Source organism: Cyprinus carpio, chromosome A22 (assembly GCF_018340385.1).
Source record: "Cyprinus carpio isolate SPL01 chromosome A22, ASM1834038v1, whole genome shotgun sequence".
NCBI classification, from domain to species: Eukaryota; Metazoa; Chordata; class Actinopteri; order Cypriniformes; family Cyprinidae; genus Cyprinus; species Cyprinus carpio.
The window spans coordinates 4,481,017-4,507,127 of record NC_056593.1 but is presented as its reverse complement, the minus strand read 5'-3'; the positions used below and the strand labels follow the sequence as shown (position 1 = coordinate 4,507,127).

At 38.1% G+C, this 26,111-nt stretch overlaps 1 protein-coding gene across 2 annotated transcripts; it reads left to right on the top strand.

Moving 5' to 3' along the window:
• The first annotated feature begins 2,842 nt into the window (after positions 1–2,842).
• On the top strand, positions 2,843–24,421 carry LOC109046421. Of its 2 annotated transcripts, none has more exons than XM_042712338.1 (15): positions 2,843–2,931; positions 4,885–5,208; positions 8,476–8,814; positions 9,048–9,173; positions 9,386–9,415; positions 9,561–9,590; positions 11,047–11,076; positions 16,919–16,942; positions 17,463–17,489; positions 17,981–18,010; positions 18,355–18,384; positions 21,481–21,504; positions 21,896–21,925; positions 22,200–22,238; positions 23,497–24,421. In XM_042712338.1, exons 2-15 carry the CDS (start codon positions 4,929–4,931, stop codon positions 23,682–23,684), a joined length of 1,227 nt encoding a protein of 408 aa, XP_042568272.1. In that variant the 5' UTR covers positions 2,843–2,931; positions 4,885–4,928; the 3' UTR covers positions 23,685–24,421. The 2 variants fall into 2 exon arrangements, with proteins under 2 accessions (XP_042568272.1, XP_042568271.1); XM_042712337.1 differs by lacking the exon at positions 2,843–2,931 and adding an exon at positions 3,934–4,538 and having other exon boundaries at positions 23,497–24,415.
• The last annotated feature ends 1,690 nt before the right edge of the window (positions 24,422–26,111 follow it).

Here is a 26,111-nt window from a genome sequence, read left to right as displayed (position 1 = left end):
AAAATGCAGTGTTACTGCTCATTTCAGATGGCTACAGATTTTTTAAGGCCAGTTCAGCCTGCAGTAGAGCAAATAAACATCTTTCTCATCTACTCTTTCATTCTTTTTTGTCTCTTGCTTAAAGAAAAAAATAATAATAAAAATCAGCAATCAGTATCAGAATCGGCATCAATTCTTCCAAACATTTGCACTCCACCTTCATGTCAAGTTATTACTAAATTTATTTAAGTGACATGCCAACTCTTGAATCACTGTTGACTACAAATGTGTTCAGAGTGATTTTTTTTACTCAAAAAATAATACAATAATACAATAAGAACTCCACTAACCTATAACTAAATGATCTAACAAATATAAGCACACAAATCAATTGAAGTGACCTGCATCTTAACCAAGGCTCACAACATATGTTTAATTAATAGTATCACATTATTCTGTGTGATAAAATGTGGAAAGCAATATCACTAGAACACTAAAATAATAAAATAGGTAAAAAAAAAAAAAAACCCAGCTTTATCTTATTTAACTCAACACTCGTCAGTGGACATAATAAAGGTTTTATTCAGATAACTACAGGTGTAGACATGATTTTCTCATTGAGTGGGAGTCTTTGATCTTGCAACTTTTCTTACAAAAATACAACAGAATGCAAAAAAAAAAAAAAAAAAAAAATCATACAAATATAATTATTGACTGTCTGATTAATCGGAGTGTGTTTGTGAGGCACTACTCTTTGTAATGCTGCTTTAGAATGATTTGCATTGTGAAAGTGCTACAAATAAAACTGAAATGAAAAACAGAGTTGACAGAGTTCAGTGCTGATGAGATGATGCGTCTGGTTCCTGATGGGATTGTTCACCACACTGCTGTACAAATCATCAGATTCATCCCTCCATCACCACCAACACTGACTTCACTTCATCAGCACCAAACACACCTGATGAGCAAATACACATATTTATACAGAATTTGCAGAGATTTTGAGTTTTGTAAATTAGCATTATCATTAAGTAAATTAAAGTAAATTAAACCGTTCAGTGGTACTGGAAGAGACAAATTATATCATATCATGAACACAACATTTGAGTAGCCTATGTTAGTAAAACTTGAAAGTGAATGATGGAAATAATAAAACAATTATGCGTATGTGGACAAATGATAATATAGCCAACATATGAATTAAGCCATAAAAATGCTTACAAAAAGATGAAAAGTATGTCTCACAAAATTTCTTCGGCATTTTGAATATAATAGGACAATCATTCCGTTATAATAGGACAGTTGATACCGGGGCTCTGATGCTTTGACGAATTTATCGAAATGACAATACCACGTGATTGATGACGATTGAAACTTAGAACGTCATGGAGTATCGGAAGGGACAGCTGGTTTGAAAAAAAATTGGCGCTTCGCATAATTGTGTTTGACCCAGACAGCAACATAGTGTTGGCCAAGATCCGGCCTACATCTGGCCCGCGTGAAATCCATGCGGGCCAGATGTGGGCCGGATCTGGGCCGAAACTGCTTGATTGGCATAAAGTTGGCTTGACGTTGGACATTCGATATTTGCAAATCTAGGGACCGTCTCTAAAGTTACATGCGAAACTACTATACACTTCTCTAATGTATGGAAAACAATTGCTACTTTTCATTACCGAATGGACTTAAACACAAATTTAAAGCTCAATAGCATTTGAACAGAATGACTCACTTTCATAAAACATACTGTAAAGTGTTCATCTAGGTGTCAGCTATAATGAACACTGTTAATATTTTTCATAATTATTCAAATAAACGAATTTCATTCGGAAATGAAAAGTAGCAATTGTTTCCCATATGATTTACAGTTTATTTTAATAATTATCAAAAAATATAAAAGGTGTGCATTATAGTTGACACCTGGATGAACAGTTAACAGTTGTTTTCATGACTGTTAGTCATTCTCCTTGCATGCTATTGACGTTAGAGAAGTGTATAGTATTTTCGCATGTAACTTTAGGTCCCTAGATTTGCAAATATCGAATGTCCAACGTCAAGCCAACTTTATGCCAGTTCTGCTTTCTGTCTGGGGACTTGGAGTGTGTGTGTGTGTGTGTGTGTGTGTGTGTGTGTGTGTGTGTGTGTGTGTGTGTCACATATCCGATCCTCCCTATAAGTACGTAAACTGCGTAGGGCCCCCGAAATACCAGGGGAACCCCCTTGCTTTTAAAGATTTTTTTAATTTTAGTTTCGTTTTTGGCCATGTAACATGAATGACATTCGGTGTCTTCCGTGAACGCTATTGGAGACGGAATAAAAACGGACAAAGGCGTTTCATTCATTCATAACTCGGGACTGTGTGCGTGTGTGTGTGTGTGTGTGTGTGTGTGTGTGTGTGCGTGCGCGCGTGTGTGTGTGTTATTTGCGATTCATTATAATGGTTTTGAGTCAACTGTAATGTCAACAGCAGAAAAACTGAACGCACGTCACGCCTCTATTGCATGTAATCATTTTCTACTGTCTCGGAGACCCCGAACATGATCACATACAGGCTATATTTTATATTATTGATTAAAAACCTATGTGAATGACACAAGCTGTGGTCTCACTGGCACAAATCAGTTTAAATATAATATAATTTAGATTATATTAGATCAGATTAGATACTGATCTCAGACTGATTCCACTTTTTTATGTCAAGGAAGCTGTGTTTGGTCACATGCTTTTTCAACCCCTCTTCTGCTCCGCGATGATTTGTTGGTGGAGGAAACCAGTTTGACCACTAGATGTCGGTAATGCGCATAAATGAACCGTTTCAGTCGTTATAATAAACGTTGACCGTTTTGTAATATCATCAAAAGAGCTGAAGATGAGAGTGCTGCTGGACTCAAGTTTAAGGCACGCTGAGAAATGACTTGCTGACGACACAGCTTAATGCTCACTGGTTCAAACGTGAGTTACTTTCTCTTGTAAAACCTCTGACATCTTATTTTATGTGTATAAATTATGTGTGAATATTCCTAAATATCCTGACAGTGGGGTCATAGTTATATATATATATATATATATATATATATATATATATATATATATATATATATATATATATATATATATATATATATATAAAAAGAAGAATACATGGACAAGTAGTGCGCCACCCATTGGCTCTGCAGACAGTGAGTGATGAGTGTTTTGGTTATAAGTAAACACAAATATGTAATGTAATAATAGAGATCTGTACCAAAGAAAACTGTAGTCATGAATTATTACAACCCATACAGAAGACTAGAAGGAAAAGAAAACGTTATTTATGCTATAAAGTGTGGGAAGAAGTATGAGTGCAAAAGACCTCCTATTGTTCCAATAAGAAAACATTGAAAAGATACTAGAGAGCCAACAAATTATAGAGCCATTGCCCTGACGTCTCATATCTGTACGTTAATGGAAAGAATGGTAAAAGAGAAGCTAATGTGTATTATTGAAAAACGAGGTATGAAAAGGTGGAATTAGGAGAGGAAGGGGTATTGATACAGTGTAAATGAAACAAGGAAGCGCAAATAAATAAAGAGACAGTAGTAGCAATATATTTTGATGTGGAAAAAGCATGCAATATATTATGGAGAGAACAGTTAATGATTAAGTTGTAGCCTATAGTATGGGTATTAGAAGAACACATTTTAATTGGATAAAGGATTTCTTGAAAAAAAAAAGAACACTGAAGTCAATATTAAGCTGTCGATATCTGAAGGAAAAATATGGAAAGAAGGCATCAGAGAATGACAACATCATTGGGACATTGAAACTAAAGAAAGACATTTGTATGCCATTCAAAATAAGGCTGGTGCTGTGAGGAACTGAGGGACTAGGAGAGAAGAAATAATGATGACTAGGTTAAGAGTAGGACACAGTCACTTGAATAGTACATTGCACATTTTTATTATTATTATTTTGTGAGTATTGTCAGGTTTTAGAAACCATAGAACATATACTTATGAGTTGCAAGGAGTATGAAGAACAAAGGGGTAAAATCATGGAAGAACTAAGAAAAGTTGATCTGTCAGGGACAGGTAGCCTATAAAAGATGTACTGTGAAGTGATGTGAGTGGACAAGGCAGAAGAAATATTTGTAATTTATTAATTAGAACGGATGTGATGAGGAGGAAAATAAACTGGAATAACACTGCAGGAACATAAACCGGAAGATGGCGGTAATGCAACGAATTTAAACCGCTAACCGCAAAGAAGAGGAGGAAGAAGAAAAAGAAGAAGTGAAATAATTCCACTTTGTTTTGAGTCATGTAGTCAGTCTGCTATTATATAGCAAATACTTACGTATTCTTTTTTTATCAGTATATAAATATTCTTGTACATTAATCACTCTGTTCCCCTTTAGCGAGGTTTGTTAACAATCGTCGCTGTCGCTCGAGTGGATGTAGTTCAGAAACATATGAGTATTAATGACAATAAAACTATCCATCGAAATCAGATTTTTTTTGGAATCTTCAACATTATGAAGAGCACTCTCGAAATCGTTCTGTTTTTGCTAATAATGTGTGGTAAGTGCGCAATTCTCTTTGTTTTTCAACACTTTCGGTTTCACCGGAAACCCCATTTGGCATTGGGGCTACGTACCCTTACGAAAATAAACCATGGTTTTACTACAAATAAAACCAAAAAAACCTTGGTTATAGATAAAATGTGGTAACCACAAATTAACCATGGTTGTGTATGAATAAAGTACCTCAAAACATTTTAGCATAAGGGACCCAGGTTTCCGGCCGAATGGGAGGTAAACAAAGACCACAGTGTTAATGAGACGAGACTTAATGATCATGAATAACATCATTACTAGTTGTGTTATGAGTTTAATCTCTGAGGAACTGATTCTGTTTTGTTCCGCAGGAGTGTTTTGTGCTGAAACAGATGAAGTGAAGTCAGTGTCAGTGATGGAGGGAGATGCTGTGACTCTAAACCCTGATCTTACTCAAATAAAGGGGATTGTCCTGCTGTTGTGGAGGTTTGGAGATAAAGGTTCCACCGTTGCTCAGATTGACGGAAATGAAATCTTATACGAAGACGATGAGATATTTATAGACAGACTGCAGCTGGATCAGTCGGGATCTCTCACCATCAAGAACACCAGAACCAAACACACTGGACTTTATGAAGCAGAAATCAGCCACAACAATGGAACCTCATATATTAAGTTCAGTGTTACTGTCTATGGTGAGAATATATATATTTTAATAATTAGATGTTTTCAAGTTTCTTTATATATATATATATATATATATATATATATATATATATATATATATATATACATATATATATATATACAGAGCTGGGTAGATTACTTATGAATTGTAATCAGTTACTGATTACAGATTACATGACAAAATTTGTAGTCAGTAATATAATCTCTTAGATTACACATTTTTGGTAACGTAATCTGATTACTTTTGGATTACATTTAGATTACATTTGTGCTAACCCTTATTTGATATCACATATAATGATTTAGCCTAATCTTGTGCTATTTTTGACAGATAAAAAATATATATATATATTCCAAAAAATATATTTAATTCACCAACAAGAGCCACAATAGCTTCTTTTTCAAGTGCCAATGTATGGAAAGTTAATTCTTAAAAAAATACTAACACTAATGTACCTTGCTGTAAGTGTTTGCTAGTAACACTGAATAAAAACAAAATCACATCTTATGATTTTAAAAGCATATTAACTTAGAATTAAGTTAATTTTAGAAAACAGCTACATTACAAAAAACAATATTGAAAAACATGAAATTTACAGCAATATCCCTGATAGGTCAAATATTAAATAAAATAAAAAAAAAAAACACTAGAAGTGTATATGACTGTATCAATGAAAAACATCAAACAATAGCTACATTCCAAACATACATTCTGAAAAAGACAAATTCACACAGCAATGACATTTCTATCCATCTCAAAACATTTTAAGTGCATAGTACTAATGAGGAAAAGACACAAAACGATGTAGTACACATGCCAGACCAGCATGAGGCACTGAAATTCTGCCATAGAGACACATTAAGAACGGAGAAGACATGTACTATGCGCATAAACCTTGCACTCGGTATACAAACGAACATTGAACAATACATTAATTAATTTGTGTTAATGTTAATTAATAAAAAAACAATTGTTCAGTGTTTGTTCATGTTTTTGTTGCTCTTACGTGACGTAGCATTGTTTGACTAGGGGCGAGACGTGGGCTGATGACATCATCGTTTCAGAAAATATACGGATTTGCTGTCCACATGAAAATGCAAAGGCGGCATTTTCAAATTTATCTACTCTGGGACCCGGTTTAAAAAATATCGGTTTCACTCTCCCAAAACCCCAGATCCGTGTGGACGAAACACCTATACGATACAAAATGTATGCATATACAGCGAAATGCGTCTCCGTGTGGACGTGGCCTTGAAGTGCATAAGGTAGTAACAATGAAGAAAAATCAACATTACAAAAAATATATTAAAGAACATGAAATTCCCAGCAATAACTTTGCTAGGACAAAGATTTCCGTGGACAGCAAATTAATCCGTGGTAGGCAGATCTTAAACTGAACAGTGACATTTTCCCGTGACTTTCTTTAAAAATGAAATGATGTCTGTACATCCAGTGATTAAAGGCTACTTAAACCGCTATTTTCCATTATCTTGTTGCTGATTTCTTCTGAGCGTGATTCTGACACCCCTCCCCCTCTCCGCCGGAAAAACTTGAAGAATCACGGACGTATATAAGCGGCAGGTTTATTAGGAAAAAATATAAACGTTAAAAAAGGAAATTTAGGAGAATCAATTAATTTTGAACAGCTTATTACCATTGTGTAAATAATATGTAATCATGTAATCCATAAAAAAGTAACTGTAGTCTGATTACGAGTATTTTAAAAAGTAGTTTACTCTAATTACAAGTACTTGAGATTTGGAATCTGATTACGTAATCCAGATTACATGTAATCCGTTACTACCCAGCTCTGTATATATATATATATATATATATACAGTAAAGGTCAAAAGTTTGGAAACATTGCTATTTTTAATGTTTTTGAAAGAAGTTTCTTCTGCTCATCATGCCTGCATTTATTTGATCAAAAATACAGAAAAAAACATAATATTGTGATATATTATTACAATTTAAAATAATTGTTTTTATATTTATTATACTTTAAATTATCATTTATTTCTGTGATGCAAAGCTGAATTTTTAGGATCATTATCACATGATCCTTTAGAAATCATTCTAATATGATGATTCATTATCAAAGTTGGAAACAGTTCTGCTGCCTTATATTTTTCAGAACATGTGATACTTTTTTTAGGATACTTTGATGAATAAAAAAAATAAAATAAAAAAAAAGCTATGTTTTTAAAATATAAATATTTTGTAATAACAATATACACTACTGGTCAGTAATTTGGGGTCGGTAATTTTTTTTCTTTCTTTTTTTAAATAAAATCAATACTTTTATTCAGCAAGGATGTGTTAAAACTGATAAAAAGTGATAGTAAAGAAAATATATTATTAGAATATATATTATTAGAATTTTTATTTTTTATTTTGAATAAATGCAGTTCTTTTTAACCTTTTATTCATCAAATATATTAGACAGCAGAACTGTTTCCAACACTCATAATAAATCAGAATATTAGAATGATTTCTAAAGGATCATGTGATAGACTGGATGTTACATGTGACACTGAAGGCTGGAGTAATGATGCTGAAAATTCAGCTTTGCATCACAGGAATAAATTATTTTTTTAAAGTATATTCAAATAGAAAACTATTATTTTAAGTTGTAATAATATTTCACAATATTACTGTTTTTTCTGTATTTTTGATCAAATAAATGCAGGCTTGATGAGCAGAAGAGACTTCTTTCAAAAACATTAAAAATAATAATGTTTCCAAACTTTTGACCTGTACTGTATATATATATTTATATATGTTCATCTGAATCAAACAGATTCAAAGTGCAACCAGGAAATACAGAATCTTACAGAGATTTAGTTTCACAATATCAGTCATGCTGTTGTTCTGAGTAACATGGCTCTGATTGAGTCACAGGTGATCACATGACTGATATCCAGAACCGCAGCATGATGCAGAGTGTGATAGTGTTTTTAATCTACGGTTTTAGAAAGAAGTTCATACTGAGTGACTTACATTTGATACAGAACATAGATATATATATTTTAAGTTTCATTCCTTCAGTAACGGTACTGAAACAACTCAAAGCACGATTGCTTGTTGTATGGAAAAATGAGTTATTAGAACACAGATAAGTGTTCATGTGTTATGATAAGAAATAATAAGACGCCAAGCATATGCTTTATGTAGTAACCATACGATGAAGTAATCAACTGCGAAGCTTAATATTCTAGTGCCAGTAACAGTGTTCAGTAGGTTTATTTTCTGTCTGTGAATCTGTTTCTTGTAGAGTCTCCACCTGAAGATTCCTATAGAGCTGAAATGAAGAGCGTGCCAGTGACGGAGGGAGATCCTGTTGCTCTTCGTGTTCCTCAACTTTACGGAGATGAGCTGATAGTGTGGAGGTTTGGAGATGAAGGAAAACTCATAGCTAAACATGATATAGAGGCCAAGAGCTCGTCATTTTATGATGAAACTGATGAGAGATTCAGAAACAGACTGGAGCTGGATCCTCAGACTGGATCTCTGATCATCACAAACACCAGAACCACAGACTCTGGACTCTATATAGTGAAAATCAGCAGCAACAAACAAACCTCATACCAGAAATACTTTGTTACCATCAGTGGTGAGTCACTCAAGTCTTTTAAAGAAGTACTGATTGTTTATCAGCTGTCTGTGAGTAATGATGTGATTAAAGGGCTCAAATCATAATGAATCAAACTTCCTTTAAAATAGAAAAGCTTCAGTGTGCAAACACACCATACTGTAACTTTCAGAACTCAAAATACTTAAAATAGTGTTTGTTATCAATCAGACACACATTCACATGGATGACTGTTTCTCTTTATATCATTTCAGTTCCAGGTCTGTCTCCGGCTGCTGTAGCAGGGATTGTTGTTGTGCTGCTGGTAATAGCTGCAGCTGCAGCAGCTGCTGGTGTTTTATTTTATCGGCGCAGGACCTCTGAACTAAAACATCAAAAGTGTAAGTATTACAGATGATACAGCAAGAAAGAGAAATTAATTTTGTTGCATGGCAGTAGATGTAAATGTAAAATACCACTTAAAATGCATATAAAGCTTTCAAATTAGTAAGACTAAGCTCACAAGTCATAAGGAGATGTAAATGTCATGTTCATCTGTTCATTCACTTCTAATCTCCTCATTTCTCTTTCTATGTGCTGCTGTGACATGAAGCGAAGATCTCTGAATGCCATAACGAAACATGTAAGTATTACAGCTTATACAGCCAGAGAAAAATGAACTTTATTGTGCTACAGTAGTTTAAACGTATAACATAAGTTTTCATCATCAGTAATTATACTTCTAATCTCCTTGTTTTTCTGTTTTTATGTGCTGCTGTGACATGAAGCGGAGATCTCTGAAAAACTAAAGCGAATGTGTAAGTATCACAGCTGATACGACAGGAGAAAATGAGCTTTATTGTGCTACGGTAGATTTGAAATGTTTAATATGATTTTTCATCATTAATATTTGATCAATTCCAGCGATAAGGGTGTGATATTACCCGTCAAAATTTTGAAATATAATTTATCATAGAATGCATTCATTTCCAAAATATTAAACCAACTGTTTATATTTTCTTAAAGCCCTGACAATGAATTCCAGACATCAGAAAAATATCAGTGTATAAATGTGTTATAGCCTTCTACAATTTAAATAATGGGAGGCACTTCCGGTTTGGGGATGATCCACTCAAAAGGACTGGAACAAATCATTTCAAATCATAACTTTGCACTACAAATAAACCTTATCCGCCAGCTTGACTGAATGAGCTGTACATTTTCCTTCATGTTCTAGTTTCAGATACAAGACTATCTGTGGCTACTCCGCTGCATTCTTTTTCTTCTTAGTATTTTATTTTTTCCCTTCCGTTGTAACTATATGCACATTTGTGCTCTGCTCTCCTGATTTAAAGTGGTCATATAATGCGATTTCAAGTTTCCTTTCTCTTTGGATTGTTACAAGCTCTTGGTCCTTAAAGTAGGTCTGTAAAGTTGCAAAGACTAAAGTCTCAAATAGATATTCTTTATAAAAGTTAAGAGTCAACCACGCCCTCCTAAAATGGAAATCCATGTTTATTTTGTGTTATATCTAGTAATAAAGAGGTAGAGATGACAGGTTCACATCTGCTCCTCATTGTTGCTTGAACTGAGGTGATCTCTCACGCTATATTAAAGAGCATCAGAATATTTATAGGTAGATTTTTTTGATAAAATTGACAAAATTTGATAGGATTGGACAGGAGGCTTGCTATAGTTTAGTTTATCCAGGCATCAGTTGAAAACTGTGTGGACTAAAAGATTGATCTTGTGATGTGATAATTGATATCAGTTTGTTAAAATAAAATAACACACACACACACACACACATATATATATATAGGCTGTCAAGTATTTACATTATATTATATACATTATTGAATTTATTACACGATGTAACAGTTAATTAATCATATTAATCACAAATTAAACACAGCAAATTTGGCTGAGAAATTATCCCCAAGAGACAATTTTAAAGTCATTATTGTGTTAATTGAGAAAATTATCAAACAGACATTACAAAAAGTAGAAAGAAATATTTTATTTGATTCAAAGTTTTAGGCTACCAAGGCAATGATTATTATTTTATTTTTTTTCTGAATCAGTATTTAGATATATTTATAGACTTATTATTGCAGCTCAGAGGCAGCATTACTGATTATTAATAAAAAGTCATGCAGATAATGAAATTATTGTTAGAAGCACATGAAGATTCACACAGTATCATCTCAGTGTTCATCTGTTCATTCACTTATGATCTCCTCATTTGTTTCTATGTGCTGCTGTGACATGAAGCCGAGATCTCTGAAGAACTAAAGCAAATGAGTAAGTTGAATTTAATACAAAAACACCCTGGGTGTGACACATTACTTAACAGATGTTTAAATTACATACATTAGTTTTTACTAGTAAATTATGTGATAAGTATTATTGGTGACACGTATCATTTAAGTCCTTTTAGTTAATGTTTGGTAATGCATTTACAGTGAACATGAACTAACAATGAGCAAAACATTTGTTTTAGTTGGTTAGTACCTAACGTCTTTAATGTTAGTTAATAATAAACTGTTCATTATTACTTCATGTTAGATCAGATCCATTAAATAATATTTACAGGTATAACTTTTGATTTTAACAATATATTAGTGTCACGATCTCAGTGGGGTCTGAGGCTTTGCTGTCCTGGAGCACATGGGTTTTGTTTTGGTGGCTCACCAGGTGTTTCACAATCACCGTTATGTTTTCTCCGCCCCTCTTGTTATCCCTGTTAATGTATTCTCCCTCACCTGCACCCTGTTTTACGCTGATTATCTTCCCTTTATCATACCCTGGTGTCTGCTGTCTTGTGTCAGTCCATAAGCATTGTTTGAAGCGCTAACCTTCACCTTGCTTTCTGAGTTTTTTGACCCTGCTGTATTCATTTGATTTTTCCATGTCTTGTCGGTCTGGTGTCCCTGTTTTGCCCTCTCAGTCTGCCTGATAACTCTTGGACTCTGGGGAGTTTGTCTGCCCTGTATCTCTCTCTTGCTGAGGCCAGCACCAACTAAGCAGCCGACTCGACTCACCTCTCTCTCGGCTTAGATGCTGGACTCCACTGCGGGCTTGCACTTTCCCTCGCTGCTGTCTGGCTGATGCCGGTGAAGTCTTCCCGCTGGTCTTCCTGACGGAGTGCTGGCGGTTTCGTTATCCTACTGATTAATCCTCAGATCTAATAAACTCTTTATTCATTCATCCGCAGTTGGATCCTGGTCTTGTTTCTCACAGTACGGACTGAACTAGAGATGGATCCAGCGGGTGAGGAGTATGTTCGGTCAGCTATCGCTCATCAAGGCGCTCTCCTCGGCCACCAAGCCAGCCAGCTCTCATACACCGCTCAGGAGGTGGAGACCCTCACTGCCCAAATGGCTGAATTAAGTGGTCGCTTCCGCGAACTGCAAGATGCTCTGTCGTCCGCCGCTTCGGGGGTTCCCCAGCCTCTCACTCAGCACGAGCCCGAGCCACACGCTAACAATCCGCCCTTGTATGATGGAGATCCGAATTCATGTCGGGCATTTCTATCTCAATGTGCGCTGGTATTCGCGCTGCAACCACGCCGTTACGCTACAGAGCGTTTGAAGGTCGCTTATGTCATCACACTGCTGACAGGAAAAGCTCGCGAGTGGGGGACGGCCGTTTGGGATGCCAAAGCCCATTTCTGTTCGGACTTTGAGGAATTTCGCTGTGAAATGACGAAGCTGTTTGATCGCTCTGTTAAGGGGGATGAGGCTGCATCTAAACTAGCGCGGCTCCGTCAAGGTAAACATTCTGTGACTCAATATGCCATCCAGTTTAAAACTCTAGCGGCCTCTTGCGATTGGAATGAGGGGGCGTTGCGGGCTATGTTTCGGGAGGGGCTGAACTTCGGCATACAGGACGAGATTGCGACACACGAGTTACCTAAGGACCTGGAGGGCTTTATTGATCTGGCCACTCGAGTCGAGAGCCGCCTTCATTTGCGTCAACGACGCTTGGCCTCACGTCCAACTTTGGGGTTAGAAGAGACCCAGCCTTTCAAGGCTCAACAACCACCTCAATTGTCTCAGACGGAACCTGAGCCCATGCAGTTGGGGCGACTTCGATTATCTGCTCATGAGAAACAACATAGGTTAGTGCAGGGTCTCTGCCTCTATTGTGGGAGGCCAGGTCACTTTGCTCAATTGTGCCCGTTAAAAGCCAAGGCCCACTAGTCAACCGGGGAGTCCTAGTGGGCGTTTCTTCTCTCATCTCCCCCCAGTCGCGTACCCAGTTGGCCGCCACCATCATGTACCAAGGTTCCGCCCATTCCTGCAAGGCTCTTATTGATTCTGGCGCCGAGGCCAGCTTCCTGGACTATAGCACTCCCAAGGACTGGGGCATTCCTGCCATTCCTCTTTCATCTCCTGTCACTGTCTGGGGTCTCTCTGGTCAGCCTATAGCCACTATCACCCACACCACTCCTCGTGTAAGTCTTGTTGTCTCGGGCAATCACCATGAGTCGGTTGTGCTGTTCCTTCTGGAGTCCCCTCACGCCAGACTTGTTCTGGGGCACCCTTGGTTGGTTCAGCACAGCCCTCATGTGGATTGGTCCGGCAGTCAGATTATGTCCTGGAGTCAGTCGTGCCATGCATGTTGCCTTGGTTCTGCCTCTCCTCCCGTGTCTGTGTCTCCTGTGTTGCAGGTTGAGGCTGCTGACCTCACTGGGGTTCCGCACGGAGTATTGTGATCTGCGGCTGGTTTTCAGCAAGTCCCGGGCCACCTCGCTGCCTCCTCACCGGCCGTTCGATTGTGCCATCGACCTCCTCCCAGGCACTTCTCCGCCCCGGGGTCGCCTATTTTCCCTGTCAGGTCCTGAACGAGAGGCTATGGACACATACATTCAAGAATCCTTAAAAGCCGGTCTCATCCACCACTCGTCTTCCCCTGCTGGCGCTGGGTTCTTCTTCATTAAGAAGAAGGATGGCTCTCTGCGTCCTTGCATTGATTATCGAGGTTTAAATGACATTACTATAAAGAACAGGTACCCCTTGCCATTAATGTCATCTGCCTTTGAACTTTTGCAGGGAGCCAAGGTCTTCACTAAATTAGACCTCCGCAATGCCTATCATCTCATCCGTATTCGTGAGGGCGATGAGTGGAAGACAGCCTTCAATACACTATGAATACCTGGTCCTTCCATTTGGGCTTACCAATGCTCCGGCTGTCTTCCAGGGCATGGTCAATAACGTGTTGGGAGACATGATTAACAGATTTGTCTTTGTGTACCTCGATGATATTCTCATCTTTTCCCCATCCCTCCAGGTACACACTCAACATGTGCGCCAGGTCATCCAACGGCTGCTGGAGAACCAGCTTTATGTCAAAGCGGAGAAGTGCGAGTTCCACGCCAAGTCAGTCTCGTTCCTGGGCTTTGTAGTCTCAGCGGGGGAGATTAAGCCAGATCCGGCCAAGGTCGAGACTGTCGCCAAGTGGCCAGTCCCCAACTCCAGGAAGGCTCTGCAGCGTTTCTTGGGCTTCGCCAACTTCTATGGGCGATTCATCAGGAATTTTGGCCAGGTAGCTGCACCCTTGACAGCGCTCACCTCCATCAAGGTACCGTTCACCTGGAGTGCTCAGGCTCAGGAGGCCTTTGATAATTTAAAGTCCCGATTTATCTCTGCTCCTGTTCTCTCCGTTCCAGATCCTGAACGGCAGTTCATTGTTGAGGTGGATGCGTCTGAAGTTGGGGTAGGCGCAGTCTTGTCCCAGCGTTCCTGTAAGGATGGGAAGGTGCACCCCTGTGCATATTTTTCCCATCGCCTTAACCCTGCAGAACGAAATTACGACATTGGCAATCGTTGGCCCTGGGTGAGTGGCGCCACTGGTTGGAGCCACTTCTTGGTCTGGACGGATCATAAGAACTTGGAATATATCCGTTCGGCCAAGAGGCTGAGTCCGCGCCAGGCCCGCTGGGCACTCTTCTTTGACCGCTTTAATTTCACCCTTTCGTACCGGCCTGGGGCTAAGAACATTAAGCCCAATACTCTATCCAGTCAGTTCGAGCGATCAGAAGAGGAGGTCCCTGCGGAGACTATACTCCCTGAGGGAGTGGTGGTGGGGGCTCTCTCCTGGAGCATTGAGCAGCGGGTGGAGGAGGCCGGACGAGGGGTGGAAGTACCAGAGTGTCCGGCAGGTCGGTTGTTCGTGCCGGCAGCGCTTCGCCCTAAAGGTCCTTCAGTGGGGTCATGAGTCTAGGATCACCTGCCATCCAGGAGTCAGGAGATCTCTGGCTGCCATCCGCCAGCGATTTTGGTGGCCCTCTATGGGTCAGGATGTCAGGCAGTTTGTATTGGCTTGCTCCGTTTGTGCCCAAAACAAGGTCTCTAACTGTCCCTCCATTGGTCAACTTCAACACCTGCCCATTCCCTCTCGTCCCTGGTCACACATTGCCTTAGATTTTGTCTCTGGCTTACCTCTTTCGAATGGTTACACCGTTATTCTCACGGTGGTGGATCGCTTCTCTAAGGCGGTCCATTTTGTACCCCTACCCAAACTTCCCTCTGCCAAGGAGACAGCCCAACTGGTAATTGACCACGTCTTCCGTATCCATGGTCTTCCGGTGGACGTGGTCTCTGACAGGGGTCCCCAGTTTGTCTCCCGCTTCTGGCAAGAATTTTGTCAACAGATTGGGGCCTCTACAAGTCTGTTGTCAGGTTTTCATCCTCAGACCAACGGTCAGTGTGAGCGAGCCAATCAGGATCTCGAGCGAGTTCTCTGCTGCCTGGCATTCCGCAATCCTGCCTCTTGGAGCCAACAGCTCACTTGGATTGAGTATTCCCATAATACTCTTCCAGTAGCAGCCACAGGTATGTCACCCTTTGAATGTTCTGTTGGTTACCTTCCTCCTATGTTTCCCTCTCAGGAACCCGATGCTGCAGTTCCGTCTGCCCTAGCCTTTGTTCGGAGATGTCGTAGTGTCTGGAGGAAGGCTAGGAAGGCCCTGGTCCAGGCCTCCAGACGGACCAAGGCAGCGGCTGATCGCCACCGGATTCCGGCGCACCGTTATGTCTGTGGTCAGAAGGTATGGCTGTCTACCAAGGACCTGCCTCTCAAGGCTGTCTCTCGCAAATTGGCACCCAGGTTCATTGGCCCATACCAGATCACAAAGATCCTTAATCCGGTTGCGGTACGGCTCAAGTTGCCCTCCTCTCTTGGTCAGGTTCACCCTGTTTTCCATGTATCCAGGGTTAAGCCTGTTTTCAGGTCCTCCCTTAATACCAACATTTCATCCCCTGCCCCCCCTCCCCCTCGTCTAGTGGATGGTTCTCCTGCCTATTCTGTTAGGAGATTACTAGATGTTCGTCGTCGTGGCAGGGGTTTCCAATACCTGGTGGACTGGGAGGGCTACGGTCCGGAGGAGAGGAGTTGGGTTCCGGCTCGGGATATTCTGGATCGGTCCCTGATCGACGACTTCCGCCGTAAACGTGGTAAGCCCCTCCCTTAAGTCGCCTGGTGGCACTCCTTGGGGGAGGGGGTACTGTCACGATCTCAGTGGGGTCTGAGGCTTTGCTGTCCTGGAGCACATGGGTTTTGTTTTGGTGGCTCACCAGGTGTTTCACGATCACCGTTATGTTTTCTCCGCCCCTCTTGTTATCCCTGTTAACGTATTCTCCCTCACCTGCCCCCCTTTTTACGCTGATTATCTTCCCTTTATCATACCCTGGTGTCTGCTGTCTTGTGTCAGTCCGTAAGCATTGTTTGAAGCGCTAACCTTCACCTTGCTTTCTGAGTTTTTTGACCCTGCTGTACTCATTTAATTTTTCCCTGTCTTGTCGGTCTTGTTTCTCACAATTAGTGAATGTTGAAGTTAACATGACATATTTTTCATTGTTCATATTAACTAAAATAGTTAAATAATGTTAACAAATGAATCCATATTATAAATTGTTTCTGTATTGTTTGTTGCTAATACACATTGATGATTTAACTGATGTTGACACAAACACATTACTGTAATTGTTACTGATCATTAATATAAAGTCATTCAGATGAGGAAGTGATTGTTAGATGCACATGAAGAATCACACAGCATCTTCTCAGTGTCTTATTCATCTGTTCATTCACTTATATCATAAACTAATTTCTCTGTTTCTCTTGCCACTGTGACATGAAGCGGAGGACTGTGAAAAAGAATTGCGTAAGTATTAAATCTGATGCAGCAGGTGTTTTGTTGTGCAACCGTAGTTAGGCATTACTTAGTTACATTACATTACTTACAATAGTTAGTCAGTTGTTGATACCTTACAGAGTTTGGGGGATGGCATCTTGTAGTTTATGTCATCTCTCAGGCCTTTCTACTCTGAATCAGGGTCGTTTTGTTGTGAACCATGGTTTGCCATGGTTGTGAATTAAATGAGTCCTGGTGTAAATGCACATATCCTCACAGAAAATGATGTATGATGAGTAGTAAAGTTTAAAAAGTCCTTATTTGTTTGGCAGAGTAGAAGTAGTTCATCCTTTTTGTGGGTTAGGGAGCATAGATTTGCCAGATGGATGCCAAAGATGGTGACTTTAATGTATATCATTACTGTAAGCTGTAATATATTGTTAAAAAAGTCATTTTTAAAACACTGAAAGAATCACAGTATCTTCATGTTCATCTGCAAAATCATTTTTTCTCATTTCTCTGTTTCTATGTGCTGCTGTAACACATGAAGCTGAGATATCTGAACATCATCAAACATGTAAGTATTACAGCTGGTACAGCATTTCATTGGCTATCATCTTGAATAGACCTTTTGAAATATATCAACACCATTGTTCCTTGCGAGATGCTCCATTTCATCAGTTTGGATGAAAAGCAGAAATTAATTGACATTAACGATGGCTTTAACTAATGTTCACACATACAGCATTACTGTAATTCAGTGGTTCTCAACTCTGTCCCTCAATTTCCTGTATAGTTGTGCTCCAACTCTAATTAACACACCTGAACAAGTGAATCAAAGTCTTCAGGATTACTTGAGAGCTACAGGCATGCAAGTTTGATCAGGGTTCGGGCTAAACCTGCTGTAATTGTTACTGATTATTAATAAAAAGTAGTGCAGATGATGAAGAAATAATTAGAAGCACATGAAGAATCACACAGTATCTTTTCAGTGTTTCTGTCATGCTCATCTGTTCATTCACCTAAAATCTCCTCATTTCTGTTTCTATGTGCTGCTGTGTCATGAAGTGAAGATCTCTGAACGACTAAAGCAAATGTGTAAGTATCATAGCTGATACAGAGAGAGAGAAAAGTGAGTGTTATTGTGCTACTGTTGAGAATAAATATATAATAGGATTTTTCATTGTCAGAATGTTTTTACCATTGATTCTGCTTGTTTGATTTAGTGAAATTAACAATGAAGTGTGTGATTGTTCGGTATTGAGCTGCATGATATTAATATACTGATGAATAAATCCCATACAACATGTGATATACAACATAACTGTAATTGTTACTGATCATTAATAAAAAGTAATGCAGATGATGAAGCGATTATTAGAAGCACATGAAGAACTGTTCATCTACTTTTTTATGTGTCTATGTGCTGCTGTGACATGAAGTGAAGATCTCTGAACAACTGAAGCAAATGTGTAAGTATTACACCTGAAGCAACTGGAGAAAATGAGCTTTATTGTGCTACAGTATAGTATAAAAGTAAAATATGGAATCCTTCGATACAATCTGGGATGCCATTTAAATAAACCATCCACTTGTTCCTGACGCTGGGATCTTTCTGAAGTCTGTACAGAGACACAAGCAAACTGTTTAAACTGGATGCGTCAGAGTGAACATTCTTCTACCTTTCATTTGTCCTGTGTCAGCAGACTCAAGTGCATGGAGTATGTCAGAAATTAAAGTGCTGTACTCCGTGCCCAGTGTAGACAAAGTCAGTGATTATAATTAGTTCTTGTTCCTCCAACACTGCTAAAACTTCCCAAAATGCAGCAGCTTCAGCCACAGCTTTGTTTCTTTAGACTGAGTGGATGCTATAATGAGTTTAACTGCATTTTAATGGATTAGTGGTCTTGATAAGGAGCTTGTTGAGTCCAAGACTGATCCAACATCAGACCAAGATTCTTCCTCTTCATCTGCTGCATGCCCTTTATGTCGCCTTTGTGCTCTTCTAACAATGAATCCTGAAAGCGATACACCTGCATCAATCCTGCACCACAAGTCTTGTTCCGGAGTCTGCACTCGACATAGCTCTTCATTAATGGCCTTTGCATCCTGGTCATGTCATCACTAACAGTCTTGTAGTAGTTTCAACATCCCACCAATGTCGAGCACTTTCAAAAAAAAAACAGCTCTTTTCAAAAATAAACAACAAATAAAGCTGCAAGCACTGCCAGCCTGGGCGCTTCAGGAAAACAGTGCACAGCAGGCATGTGCATTTAACCCTCTGGCAGTCTGGTTTTTAAGGTTAAAGCAATGAAAGGATTACTCTAGAATAGCAAGAGTGTGAAAAAGATTCCCTTTCATGGAAAGGGAAGGATATCGATAAGATAAAGCAATTACATACAACTACATTGATCTATTAAATTAAATCAATTACATAAAACTAAAATCAAATAAAAACAAACACAAACTGATTCTATGCATTTGTCAGTCTAACTAATGTAAACTGAGAGAAAAAGAATCAGGCTTAAAAGATTTCTTCTCCTATGACTCCATCTAGTGGACAGCATTAGTATTACAGCATTCCTTTGTCAGTTTAATTGTCTGATAGTTTATAATTTGTTGTTAGCTTCCAGAGCATCAGAAATTCATTGAAACTAAGCATGTTTCCTCAGAATGACTTTTTCTCCATATGTAAAATTTTTGAGGAGTCTGAACAATGCACTTTAAAGATATAAGACAATTCTGGTTTCATTGTTGGCATTATTTTAATAAATTGCCATGGTAACACCATTTGAGATGTCCAAAAACTTTTCGCAATTTAACATTTGTAATATCTTGGCATCATGTTGACAAAGTTTGGTGTGAATTTTCAGAACAAAATCCACCTTCAAACCAAAATAGCTGACTTCCTGTTGGTCGTAGCTAATGACTGTAAAGTAGAAAGGAAGTTGTCCGGCTTGTTGAGAACAATTTGTGTACCAAGTTAGGTGACTATAGGTAAATGTAAATGATGTGAGTGAAATTTGGTGACTGTAGGTGCAACGGTGTACAAAGCCCCACGAAAATGGCTCTATAAAAGGGTGTGATACAGGGCACCCCCATGGACAGTGTGAAGCATTCATAAAATCATAAAGAAAGGAATGGGCATGTCGCTGGGGCTAGTGCCAACTATCTAGTGATAGCTGATTTTCTTAGGCTCTGTTGTCTGTGGATGTTGAGCAACTGGTGTGTAGGTTGCTCAAGGCTAAAAATGTCTGAACGAAAGTCTCAAAATCCAAATGAATCAAATAGAATCGACTCAGAAAAGATGTCAGTGAATTCACACGTGCTGAAAAGGAGGTGAAAACATGCTGAAACCTGCAGAAAGAAAGTCTCAAAATCCAAATAAATCCAATAGGATTGACTCAGAAAAGACAGGTCTGTCTCTCAAGGTTTTTCGGTTATTCTTAAAAATCCATTTCCCTATGGCGAAAAAGAAAGGAGTTTTCACTTCTGGGATGCATCTGCTGAGCTCTATATCCAAACAAACATTTTTGGGTTAAATAAATGCTTTGTTTATAATGAGGAGAATGTTTTAAGATGAAACTTAAAGGCTGTTTTGAAGTAAATGTGTTCTGATTATTTTCATATCAGAACACATTATTTTCATAAAAAAAGTTTGTTTTTGCATCAGAACAGATTTGGAGAAATTTAACACTACATCTCGTGCTCAACAGTGGATCCTGTGCAGTGAATGGGTGCCGTCAGAATGAGTCCAAACAGCTGATAAAAACATCACAAAAATCCTCAAGTAATCCACGAAACTCCAGTCCATCAATTAACATCAATCATGTAAAGCAGAAAGCTGCGTGTTTGTAAGTAACAAATCCATCAAGATGTTTTTAACTTCAAACTGTTGCTTCCAGATAAAATATGAGTCCTCTATCCATAATATTGCCTTCTCTGATGCAAAGGCCATCTTGAATCAGGAGAGAAATATGCTCAGATCAAGCAACGTTTACAAGCAGAACAGTTGTGATGTGAGAGGACAACAAGGGATGGACATTTTCATTGGAGGAAGCATTATATATTGATTATGGTTTAAAGTTAAAAGTCCTTAATGATAGATTTGTTTCTTACACGCAGCTTTTCGCTTCACAAGCCATCCATTGATGGACTGGAGGATTCACTGCATTGTGATGTAATGTTACATTTCTCCAAATATGTTCTGATTAAGAAACTAACTCATCTACATCTTGGCGAGTAAATCTGAAAATTCTCAGTTTGGGGTTAACTATACCTTTAATGGTATAAAGACCTGTTATATGTAAAAAAAATCAAGGACAGTTTTATTACTTATGTCATGACCCATATAAATCACATTGATGATGCTTTAACTAATGTTCACTCATATAACATTACCTTAATTGTTACTGATAAATCATATAAAGTCATTTACATGATGAAGTGATTATTAGAAGCACATGAAGAATCAAACAGTATCTTCTCAGTGTTTCTGTCATGTTAATTTGTTCATTCACTTATAATCTCCTCTTTTCTCTATTTCTATGTGCTGCTGTGACATGAAGCGAAGGAGTGTGAAAAAGAATTGCGTAAGTATTAAAACTGATGCAGAGAGAAAAATTTGCTTTATTGTGCCACAGTAGAGTTTAAATGTACAATACAGTTTTTTATATTTAATGTAAATTTTTTTAAACAAGTGTGTTTTGTTCTTCTATTTAATCTTATAAAACTATATATAACTTCATCAGTAGTTGGCCCAAAATCGTAGCTCTGCTGTCCCTTGGTCATAATGCTAAAACAAATATAAATTACAAATTAACCTCTATAGTCATCATTTTCTCGCAAACTTTACATGTTATTCACCAGATTTGAAATAAGATGTAAGTGTAATGCGACTGAAATATAAGAGGTCAGAGAACAATCTGTTCATTCACTTATAATCATCTCATTTCTGTTTCTATGTGCTGCTGTGACATGAAGGCAAGATCTGTGAACGACTGAAGCAAATGTGTAAGTATTACAGCTGATACAGAGACATAAAAATGCCACAATAGAGTTAGCTTAACCCTAATATAAAAAATAAAAAATTTACCTGATATTAAAATGTATATAAATTAACATTAACCAGTTAGTGCTGTGGATGTCTGTTGTTAAAAAAATCATGCAGATGATGAAGTGATTATTAGAAGCACATGAAGAATCAAACAGTATCTTCTCAGGGTTTCTGACATGTTCATCTATTCATTCACTTACAATCTCCTCATTTCTCTGTTTCCATGTGCAGCTTTGACAAATAAAGAGGAGATCTCTGAACAAGAAATATGTAAGTACTACTTAAAGGTTTTATACACCTCAATGCAGTGCTCTGCTGACTGACATGGACATTTAAGAGGTGTATAAATATCTTAAAATTGGCAACGGTTAGTAATTTTTTGGTACTAAATATTTACTCTAAATTATGGCTGTATAGCCCTATATTTAAATATATAAACAGGGTTGTGTATTCCCTAGTTGCTGGGAACATTGTTTTCAAACATAACTACTTACTTGAATTAGATTATATATTTGGATAAATACAGTATTCAGACTATTAAAGGCTCATTTTTTTAAAAGGCTGACATTTAAAGGTTGATTTGAAGTGTCAGTTTTTACATTATTATTGCAGTCAAATCTGGATGCAGGGAACACATTTTGTTACTCATACAAGCTACATATAATAACTTGATCAGTCACATGAAAGTAATCAGAATAAATAATGACTCAGCGCAACCAGGGTGATATTCCAAATTGTGGAAAGTGTGTACTTACCATATGTGATTGACAGATTCAGATTCCAGTAGCTTTATTGGCATGGTAAAAATGCTTTACATTGCCAAAGCAGTGATAGCCCTCTGATCCAGTGCAGATCTTGTAGCTTGTAGTAAATGGAGCGGGAGTATCAAACGGACTTGCTTTCTTCAAGTTGTGGTGTTGTGTGCATATATAGTGTATAAAGTATGTTTGGTTTATATTCGTTGTGTGTTTCTGCTACATTTCATTTGCGTGATGAATCGTTTTATTTATTTTTTTCTTCGAACCGGTTCATTGGATCCATCTGGCTGAAAGAGCTGGTTTGCATAAATGAATCGCACTAGGCATCACTGTCTTAAAGGGACAGCATTCTCATAAAACTACTGCTGTCTGTATCATTAATGTTAATAAAACACAAAGACAAAGAGAAAATTACTCAATGCTCTTGACTGAATCATTTTTTGGATCATTAATAAGAATCAATTCATATTTGTTTCATACATTGAAGACTGTTTTAGTTACACACTTGATTATTCAATTTCTTTAATATTTTTATGTAGGGGTGGGAGACCAGTAAACATGAAAATTTGACGCTGGTGTACAGTTTTGATGATCATCTTTATTGCAGTTTCTCTGGCTTCATGTTGCAGTTCTGCATCTTTTCAGAAGTTTGTCCTTTAAGTGACTTTACTGGCTCTCTGAAAAGTACACACATAACAGAAGCACACATATAGAAAGTCACAGTGTGTTAACTGTAATAAGTGCTTTGTTGCATCGTGTTGTGTTTCCAGGTGCTGATGCCACAAAAGAAGAGATGAAGAAAGGTGAAAGGGAACGGCGCATTGTTGTTAAAGACACTGCCATAAGTCAGGCGACTGGTGGGCCACGTGGTGCTGATGGGAGAGTCCTAGACATGCATGGCAAGAGCCTTGTAGTACGTAACACTAGTACTGAACATACTGGAGTTCATGGTGAGTAGTTGTTTTTTAATTTAATATTTTAATGTAACAAGGGTTTGTTCATTCAATAGTATTCATGGGTAGCACTTGGTGCTCCCGCAAAAGTGATATAATGTGACGAAATAAGAGATGAAGGTTATGAAAGTTACTACCAGGTCAAAACAGCCTGTTTTTCCACATAAATCCGATTACACTGAAATGAAATCTTCCATGCCGTTGAGTGGAAAGTGGGTTTTAAGTCCTACCATCCTCTTAACCCTAAAGTATACTTCAGCTTTTTATGCGTATGCTAGCGTACAGTCGAATGCATAGACTTTCAAAGTATACTCCATTTGATAGCATGCACGAATGCAGGTGGTCAACACATGCGCTCTAGAGAGCTTCATCTATAGCCAGCATCTGCTCTGTTTCTCCAGTAGTTATGACCGCTAAAAATGTCTTTGTACTCTTTTAAACTAAAGTTGCGGCTCTCTCATAACCCCCTCACACAAGCACTTGTCAATGCGGCCATCTGTTGTTGTTGCAGTCTCCATTATTAAAAAAACGGAATCCAGAAAAATATCAAAAAGAAAAAACGATATTAAAAAAAAAAAAAATTTCATAAGGCCCTACATTCAGTACATGCATACTATTATAGTGATGAAATTTATGTCACTCGCACTGTACATGTAAAAACCAAGCGACAACCTCCCACTCTCTCTCTGAAGCCAACAAGGAAGTGACTTAAACTGTAATTCGTCAACTGGCCACTAGAGGTTGCCTGCGAAAGGGAGTCAATCCCATAGACTCCCCATGTTAAAATGCCCAACTTTACAGCAGAAAAAACATGTTTACAGCCTGGTTCAAAAAATGATTTTGGTCTATATAGTTAATTTTGCCCTTCATGACAACTGTGAGGGGGGTGATTTTTTATTTTTTTTTATAACTTCTCCGCTTAAATTATATTAAGCCTTAAAGTCCTGCATAATCAAGGGAGTGGCCACTTGAGTGACAGGTGAATTGCCGCTGCTGACACTGCCGTCGAGCTAGGTGGGCGTGGCTTCAGCAACCAGCTCCCACCTTTTAGCCCATTTTCAATTATCCGGGAGAGATGTGCGGTGACGCGCTGCCAAGATGGCGATGGCCCACTCCGCCTACTTTGCGTTTAAAAAACGCTCTTCAGGAATCTACGGGTGACGTCACGGACACTACGTCCATGTTTTTATACAGTCTATGGTAAAAAACGAAGTATACTTTGGCCTTTAGACTACAGTCAAGTACATGATTGATGAAGGCTTTGTACTAAAGACCCAGACTCCTGCTGAATGGACCTGTCTGTCTTCCAGTTGTATATTTCTTTATTGTAATTTCACCATTGCAAACTGTAAAATATTAAGGTTAGGTATTATACTGAGGTTAGTTGTAATCCTGGGTTTAACTGCTGCTATTCTGGGCAGTGAGCAGTAAACTAGTGTGCCATTCCGACCACAGCACTAGAAAAAAAATCCACATAAGAGGAGGCTATAGCCTCCCTCGGTTTATCAACCAATCACTGTGGAGACCTCAGTTACACTGTACAGTAATTTGCTTGAATGGCTCTGTCGCACAAAAAAAGAAAGAGATATATAAAAAAAATTAACTAACACAAAATAAACCCCAACCAACTGCTTACTCACCCTAGTGGGGTGTTCGTTCAGAGGAAAGTACTGTAGTCTTTGTACTCTGTGCAACAGTTTATGGTGCTTTTATGAATGATGGAATAGATTTAATGTCCTTTCATTTGGTTAGATGCAAGCTGTTGATTATTTCTTCAGTTAATCAGATAAAAGTCTGATTTTATTTTCTGTATTTTTTGTAATTTATTTAAACAAATGTCATTCCAAAGTTTTGTCCTCCAGTGTGTAAATTTATAATTTTAACACGTTCAAAAAATTTCTTGCTCAAACACCATTTTACACTTTGATCTGTTCATATAGCCAACAAAATCATCTGAATATGTTGGTTTGTCCTGAGAGAAATTGTCAAGTTTTTAACTTTTAATGTGTCAAAAGATCAATGTGAACTTCACATTTAGGTTTGCGTGTTGAAACGTGCATGACTGAGTTCACAAATATAATGTTCATTTTTGAGAGAAAAGAGCAAGTGCTAAAACAAGATTTAACTTATAAAATGAGTCAGAAGTGCTAATGACAATGTGTTATTGAAATTATTTTGTACATATTATTTATAATGGTAATTTGATGGTAAATAACTGACAATCATTATGATTTCTTAGAAATGACTTGACTTGATCTCCAGATCTTCTCTTTTTTGAATTCCTTTCATCTCCTCAGAATCAACATTAAAAAACAAAATGAAAATACACAATTAATATACGAACTATCAATCAGAAAATAAACATAAGAAGAGTTCAGTTTGATACACCCACACTAGTGCCAATCACTGACATCAACATTTGAGCTGTGTCT